An 8,540-nucleotide genomic window follows, 5' to 3' on the forward strand; every position below is an offset into this window, starting at 1 on the left:
TGAAGAAGAAATGGCTGAGAGAGAGTTTAATCCTGCTTTGGGAAGAACAATTTTTGTTCTCATTTGTTCCAGGTAAAACGTCAAAGCCGATTTGTTTGATTTGTGATGCTACTGTGGCGATCCCAAAAAAAATTAATTCGGAAAGGCATTTTGATCAGAAGCACGGGGAATTCAACTTAAAATATCCAGTTGGTTCAACTCTACGAGCAGATTTTATTTCCAAGAAAAAGGCATATCTCGCAGAGCAACAGGGGTTCTTTGTTAGAAAGAGAGAGGAATTGGTATCTATGGTGAGAGTATCGTATGAGATTTCTCTCCTGCTGTGCAGGAAGAAGTGACCTTACATTGAAAGAGAACAGATCGGTAAAGAGTGTTTGCAAATTTTTGCTCCACATGCTAGTGATCCCAAAATAAAATTGCCCTTTCCCGGAACACCATCATAAGCAGCATTGATGAAATGTCTAGTGACATCACAGAACAAATTAAATTTCATATTTCTGCTTGTAAATATTTTTCACTAGCGATGGATGAAAGCTGTGATTCTACTGATACCACGCAGCTTAGTATTTTTGTCAGGTGTATAAATGAGAATTTCGATGTGATTGAACAACTTGTATCTTTGTGTCCTGTTATTTCCACCATGGGAGAGGACATATTTACAGAACAAAAGAAATGTGTTGAGGAGGTGGTGTTGAACTGGTCGAAATCAGACCGTGTTTACACTGATGGGCCGCCCTCTATGACTGGCAAAAGAAATGGTTGTGTTGCTCGGCTTGAAAATTATTTGGAATGGAAGTTATTCAAGTATCATTGCATCATTCACCAAGAGTCTCCGTGCCGAAGGCATGAACTTTCCGCATCTTCTTGAACCTGTGGCGTGTCACGCACACGCGTTAAAACGCTGCAAATTCCATGATTTATTTGATGATGATTCACATGATGCCAAGGAATTACTTCTTTACTGCCAAGCACACTGGTTGCTAAAGGGACAGGCTCTTATGAGATTTTGGAAACTAATAGAGAAAGTTAATGTTTTTAACAGAAAATGGCAAACTTTTTGAGATAGAGGATCAGCCATGATCATATTGAATGGCAGAGCAGGCTCGAAGGGCCGAATGGCCTACTCCTGCTCCTATTTTCTATGTTTCGAGGAGAGCAGTTTACTTTAAGATAAAGACCGGCTCAGTGACCTTGCCTTTCTCACTGATATCACCAAACACCTTAACAACCTCAACAAAAGTTTGCAGGGGAAGGACTGCCTTTTCCCCCAACACTCTCTAATCCTGTGTCAATATTCAAGGCAAAGCTGAAACTGTAAGGGGCTTTCACTTGAAAAAATCTGGATCATTTCAAATGACTGCTGCAGGGGAACTCAATGATGATGACGATTTCCACATTCATTTTGAGGGATATAAGAACACTGTTTTTTCACTAGCAGATTCATTTCAATTACGGTTTCAAGATTTCAGCAATGATAAAAAAAACGTGATACTCTTCACCAACCCATTCACCCTCTCAGATATCGAGATACAAAGTTATCCACCAGGCCTGTAGATGGAAATTTTAGAAATAAAAAATCATTCCGGGCTACATGCCAAATTCAAAGAATTGTGCGACTCACCAACACTTCAAGACTCGAAGTCATTTTGGAAGTTAGTACCACAGAATAACTTTCCTAGTTTGCATGAATTTGCTCTGTGTTATACATGTAGATTCGCCTCAACCTACATTTGTGAACAGACTTTTTCTACCATGAGTTTCATCAAAAATAACTACTGCTCCAGACTGACAGATGACCACCTCCATAATCCTCTGCAGCTGGCATATTCAAAAGTCAGATTAAGTATGTAAGACTGCCATGTTTATTTTGTAGGCCTAGTAACCATTACATAACAACTGTTGGAATTATTATTTGTTTTATTCAGCTAAGATTAGCAAGTTTAAAAAATTAGTATTATTCATGACAATATTGCAAAAGGTTGGTCATCACTGGTGTAGAGGGAGCTTTACTCTGTATCTAACCCGTGCTGTACCTGCCCTGAGAGTGTTTGATGGGACAGTGTAGAGGGATCTTTACTCTGTATCTAACCCTGTACCTGCCCCTGGGAGTGTTTGTTGGGACAGTGTCTCAGAGACTCGTTGGGTGAACGGGTCAGTGAATGGGGAGCTCCTACACCAAGGGGTCTCGGGGAACCTGCGAACTGGAGCTGATCCATTCCCAATCCCCCCACCAGACCTCACGATTTACCTCCTCTCCCCCCGACAAATCTGATCACTGATCCAGGTCACAATCTGCTGTGAGCATTAACTTCACTGATACACACTCGCTCGGTTTGTTATCCGTCCCCACAGCACCTGATTTAAAACTTCTCTCAAATAACCGCACAAGGTACTGACTGCGTCCCCACTCGCCTCATTATCCCTGTATTATTATTTCAGTGTTGGGGAAATGACAGTCCCACAGGAAAGGCAATAATTCGAACCCACCTTCATGGTGTCAGCTGCGGCTGCGACCAGCTGTGTATGTGGAGACAGGAGGCAACTAACGGCCGTGGAGAAGAGTCGAGGGAGGTGAGCCAAACACAATGAACCCTGCAACCTAACAGGAAGTCAGCATGGACATTAGGGTTAGGATTAGGTCCTGGGGTCAAAGAGCACAGTCCCTCAATAAACCCCCGCACCCCACAGACCCCACATTAAAACCCCCACTCCCCACATTAAAACCCCTGCTCCCCACAGACCCCACATTAAAACCCCCAATCCCCACAGACCCCACATTAAAACCCCCACTCCCCACAGACCCCACATTAAAACCCCCACTCCCCACAGACCCCACATTAAAACCCCCGCTCCCCACAGACCCCACATTAAAACCCCTGCTCCCCACAGTATCCTCGCTCCCACCCCCCCTCCTCTGCCGAGGAGCCTAGGATATGATTTGTTACCTGGACAGGTTGCAGTGAGCTTTCTCCATGACGGTGAGCCAGGCCAGCACAGGCTGCAGGTCACTCACATTTGGCAGGTAATCGTACAAAGCCTGAGGGGGAAATGCAGCATTCAGCCAAATACTACTTGCCCTCACAAGCTCCAGCACCACCCCCGTGCCCCGCCCCAAGGCCCCATCCCCGGTAACTCCCCCAAACCCCACCCACCGATCATACCCCCACCATGGTCCATGCCCACCCCGTCCGCTGTCTGTACTCACTGTTATAATCTGTGCATTGAGCTCTGCCGTCAGTATCGCTGAGCTCGGTTTGGCAACAAATAGCCCGTGAAAGGCCTGCATCGCACACGCTGTGACCATCTGTAACAGAGAGCATGATAGAGTGTGACATGGGGAGCCCATGACACAGGGGGGATAACTGTGACAGAGAGCGCATGACAAGGGGAGAGACTATGAGAGGGGTGAGTCCATGACAGAGAGACTGTGACAGGGCTCAGTGGAGAGTCAGCACCTCGGTTAAACAGTCTCTGACAGCAGGTTTATATACAGTCCTGAGGGCTTCAGTCTGTTTAATTCCCAGTTGTTCGATGAGTGGCAGCTGACCATTGCCCCGGCCCAGTGTAACTCAGAAATTGGAACCCCTGCACTCGCTGGGGGGCAGTGACAGTCACGTGCCCAGTGCCATGGCTACACGGGATCTGGGAGGTGAACTGACCCCTTCTCCTGCAATTTAACAGCAAAAGGACATGTTTATGGAGACACGGCCCCTCGGGCTCGAGCTCTCGCCCGCTGATTGTCACTAGGCGTTTTGCAATGGGGACCATTTACGCTGTCAGGTGGGTATCGGGGAAAGATCTCACACTGATCACCAGCCTCCACTCTACAGCTAGCAAGTGACAGACACCCCCCCCCCCCCGGAGACCACTCTCCACAGAGCCAGAGACAGGGTCTCCCCTCATTCCACACCTCTGACACAAGAAGCTCCAGGGACAGCACCCCGGGGAGGGGAGCTCCGGGGACAGCACCCCGGGGAGGGGAGCTCCGGGGACAGCACCCCGGGGAGGGGAGCTCCGGGGACAGCACCCCGGGGAGGGGAGCTCCGGGGACAGCACCCCGGGGAGGGGAGCTCCGGGGACAGCACCCCGGGGACAGCACCCCGGGGAGGGGAGCTCCGGGGACAGCACCCCGGGGAGGGGAGCTCCGGGGACAGCACCCCGGGGAGGGGAGCTCCGGGGACAGCACCCCGGGGAGGGGAGCTCCGGGGACAGCACCCCGGGGAGGGGAGCTCCGGGGACAGCACCCCGGGGAGGGGAGCTCCGGGGACAGCACCCCGGGGAGGGGAGCTCCGGGGACAGCACCCCGGGGAGGGGAGCTCCGGGGACAGCACCCCGGGGAGGGGAGCTCCGGGGACAGCACCCCGGGGAGGGGAGCTCCGGGGACAGCACCCCGGGGAGGGGAGCTCCGGGGACAGCACCCCGGGGAGGGGAGCTCCGGGGACAGCACCCCGGGGAGGGGAGCTCCGGGGACAGCACCCCGGGGAGGGGAGCTCCGGGGACAGCACCCCGGGGAGGGGAGCTCCGGGGACAGCACCCCGGGGAGGGGAGCTCCGGGGACAGCACCCCGGGGAGGGGAGCTCCGGGGACAGCACCCCGGGGAGGGGAGCTCCGGGGACAGCACCCCGGGGAGGGGAGCTCCGGGGACAGCACCCCGGGGAGGGGAGCTCCGGGGACAGCACCCCGGGGAGGGGAGCTCCGGGGACAGCACCCCGGGGAGGGGAGCTCCGGGGACAGCACCCCGGGGAGGGGAGCTCCGGGGACAGCACCCCGGGGAGGGGAGCTCCGGGGACAGCACCCCGGGGAGGGGAGCTCCGGGGACACCTTTCAGATGGAGAATAGGAGTGGCCCGAAGGAACTGGGAACAGCAGAAGATGCGTCTCAGTGACAGGCTCCATCCCAAGGTCACAGCTGGAGAATGGAGCAGGAGGGACGGAGAGAACAGCCCAACCACTGGGGGTCCTGACATTCACTGAGCCAGGGACTGAAGTGTGGACCAAAGTACAAGATCTGATTGAGAAACATGAAAACAAAGTAAATCGCAAACCAGACCAAATCTCCCTCATTCTGCATTTGGATTTATAGAAACTCATCTCCATTAGTTCAAATTATTGGATAATTTATTTTAGGAGTAGACTGTACAATTCCATAAATTCATCAGGGACACAGAAATAGCAGATTATTATTCACCGCGCAGCCCAGTCACAGTGAGCGGCAAATTTAACTCACCACGTGACTGAGGGTCATGACCCTGAGCAGAGTTTCACAGCTCGACTTCACACAACTGACGGGGAAACACGGGAGCAGATCCTTCAGCAAACACAGCACGTGCAGGGTGGTGGGGCCCTCCTTACTGCCTGCAGACAAACACCTTCATTCACAAAATGGTCACCTTACTGAGTGAGTGTCCCATAACCCAACCCCCCGCCCCCGACACCCCTCCCCACACCCCCCGCCCCCCACACCCGCAGACCCCCCCGCCCCCCCCAACATACCTCCAGGCTCCTCAATCTCCTTGATGCAGAATCTGGCTGTTGATTGGGCGGCTGGGTGATGGGGTGGAGCCGAGTCCCCGAACATGAAGTCACTTCCTCTGAGCACGGAGCAGATCCCGCGGTGAGCCTCCTTCCGAACCTACAGGGGACAGAGCGTCAGCAACAGCCCAGGAATTATACCACCCGCCCCCCGCAGTGCGCCCGCCTGGCCCCGCCCCGCCCCCCGCAGAGCGCCCGCCCGGCCCCGCTCCCCGCAGAGCGCCCGCCCGGCCCCGCCCCGGCAGAGCGCCCGCCCGGCCCCGCCCCGGCAGAGCGCCCGCCCGGCCCCGCCCCGGCAGAGCGCCCGCCCGGCCCCGCCCCGGCAGTCCACAGCTTAAGTGGCACCAATGCCTCTAACTCGAATTGGCAGTGTCCACCATTGTGTTCCTGGTTACCCCCAAAGCCAGCTCGATAAGTCTCGACCCCCATCCTTTGGCCCCACCCGTCATTACAGCTCTGTTGCCCTGTACCTCTAGCCTGCAGTCCCGTGACCGTGACACTCCAGGTCCAGATGGATCATGAAGCCCCGATCAGCCGGGTCACACTATCACCTCAGATCCTAAATGGCCAAATCACCTTTGGTTTGACATGCACGGTGAAGCTGAGTAGGCCATGGTAAACTTGCAGCGTCGAGGGGTAGTTCCACACGGCCAAGTCCTGTCTCCGCAGCAGTGTTGACAGGCAGGAGAGAATCTGCCGGACAAGAGTATCAGGACACGTCACGAATGGGCACACAGCATATCACACGCCGCCCGGGGGCCACGGGGGCAAACCCCGGGTATACACCGCCATTTGACACCGGATAAACACTCACCCATCGCAGAGCAGCCGTGGACCCTGAACTCGCCTGTACAGCCAAGAGATTCATGAAAACCTTCGCTGTGTCCGAGAACTTCTTTATCAGGACAGAACCAGGAACCCTAGAATCAGCAACAGGAGCAATTAGTGACCAGGACTCAACTAGCACAGTAACGGCACCTCGCTCCCACGCAGAGTAACGGCACCTCGCTCCCACGCAGAGTAACGGCACCTCGCTCCCACGCAGAGTAACGGCACCTCGCTCCCACGCAGAGTAACGGCACCTCGCTCCCACGCAGAGTAACGGCACCTCGCTCCCACGCAGAGTAACGGCACCTCGCTCCCACGCAGAGTAACGGCACCTCGCTCCCACGCAGAGTAACGGCACCTCGCTCCCACGCAGAGTAACGGCACCTCGCTCCCACGCAGAGTAACGGCACCTCGCTCCCACGCAGAGTAACGGCACCTCGCTCCCACGCAGAGTAACGGCACCTCGCTCCCACGCAGAGTAACGGCACCTCGCTCCCACGCAGAGTAACGGCACCTCGCTCCCACGCAGAGTAACGGCACCTCGCTCCCACGCAGAGTAACGGCACCTCGCTCCCACGCAGAGTAACGGCACCTCGCTCCCACGCAGAGTAACGGCACCTCGCTCCCACGCAGAGTAACGGCACCTCGCTCCCACGCAGAGTAACGGCACCTCGCTCCCACGCAGAGTAACGGCACCTCGCTCCCACGCAGAGTAACGGCACCTCGCTCCCACGCAGAGTAACGGCACCTCGCTCCCACGCAGAGTAACGGCACCTCGCTCCCACGCAGAGTAACGGCACCTCGCTCCCACGCAGAGTAACGGCACCTCGCTCCCACGCAGAGTAACGGCACCTCGCTCCCACGCAGAGTAACGGCACCTCGCTCCCACGCAGAGTAACGGCACCTCGCTCCCACGCAGCTTATTTTCCCACCTTGCTTTGTATCGTTATACATTACACTTGGTCCCTTCATCTAAGTCACTAATGTAGATTGTAAATAGCTGAGGCCCGAGCACTGATCCATGCGGCACCCCACTAGTTACAAGCTGCCAACCTTAAAATGACCCGTTTATTCCTACTCCCTGTTTTCTGTCCATGCTAATATATTACCCCCAACCCCATGAGCCCTTATCTTATGTAACAACCTTTTATGTGGCATCTTATCGAATGCCTTTTGAAAATCAAAATATACTACATCCACTGGTTCCCCTTTATCTACCCTGCCAGTTACATCCTCAAAAAACTCTAATGAATTTGTCAAACACGATTTCCCTTTCATAAAGCCATGTTGACTCTGCCTAATCATATTATGATGTTCTGAATGCCCCGTTACCATTTCCTTAATAATGGATTCCAGCATTTTCCCGACGACTGATGTCAGGCTAACTGGTCTGTAGTTCCCTGTTTTCTCTCTCCCTCCTTTCTTGAATAGTGGGGTCACATTTGCTACCTTCCAATCCATGGGACTGTTCTGGAATCTAGGGAATTTTGGATGGTCATAACCAATGCAACATTCTCTCTGCGGCCACCTCTTTTAGAGCCCTAGGACGTAGGCCAATGGGTCCAGGGGATTTGTCGGCTTTTAGTCCCATTAATTTCTCCAGTACGGGGGTGATGCCAGAGGACTGGAGAATTACAAATGTTACACCCTTGTTCAAAAAAGGGTGTAAGGATAAACCCAGCAACTACAGGCCAGTCAGTTTAACCTCGGTGGTGGGGAAACTTTTAGAAACCGTAATCTGGGACAGAATTAACAGTCACTTGGACAAGTGTGAATTGACGAGGGAAAGCCAGCACGGATTTGTTAAAGGCAAATTGTGTTTAACTAACTTGATAGAGTTTTTTGATGAGGTAACAGAGAGGGTAGATGAGGGCAATGCGGTTGATGTGGTGTATATGGACTTTCAAAAGGCGTTTGATAAAGTGCCACATAATAGGCTTGTCAGCAAGACTGAAGCCCATGGAATAAAGGGGGCAGTAGAACATGGATACAGAATTGGCTAAGTAACAGGAAACAGAGAGTGGTGGTGAACGGTTGTTTTTCGGACTGGAGGGAGGTGTACAGTGGTGTTCCCCAGGGGTCGGTGCTGGGACCACTGCTTTTCTTGATATATATTAATGACTTGGACTTGGGTGTACAGGGCACAATTTCAAAATTTGCAGATGACACAAAACTTGGAAG

At 53.5% G+C, this 8,540-nt stretch overlaps 1 protein-coding gene across 1 annotated transcript in view; it reads right to left on the reverse strand.

The window, feature by feature from the left end:
* Window positions 1–8,540, reverse strand: part of rrp12 (ribosomal RNA processing 12 homolog) — a 92,749-nt gene that overhangs the window by 36,572 nt on the left and 47,637 nt on the right. Inside the window, exons 4-10 of the mRNA XM_068002787.1 lie at window positions 6,346–6,451; window positions 6,108–6,224; window positions 5,493–5,631; window positions 5,227–5,354; window positions 3,206–3,304; window positions 2,946–3,037; window positions 2,488–2,599 (exon numbers count right to left, since the gene is read on the reverse strand). Coding sequence (XP_067858888.1) covers window positions 2,488–2,599; window positions 2,946–3,037; window positions 3,206–3,304; window positions 5,227–5,354; window positions 5,493–5,631; window positions 6,108–6,224; window positions 6,346–6,451 — 793 coding nt within the window. The remainder of the gene's footprint in view (window positions 1–2,487; window positions 2,600–2,945; window positions 3,038–3,205; window positions 3,305–5,226; window positions 5,355–5,492; window positions 5,632–6,107; window positions 6,225–6,345; window positions 6,452–8,540) is intronic.

Source organism: Heptranchias perlo, chromosome 21, assembly GCF_035084215.1.
Source record: "Heptranchias perlo isolate sHepPer1 chromosome 21, sHepPer1.hap1, whole genome shotgun sequence".
Lineage (NCBI taxonomy): Eukaryota > Metazoa > Chordata > Chondrichthyes > Hexanchiformes > Hexanchidae > Heptranchias > Heptranchias perlo.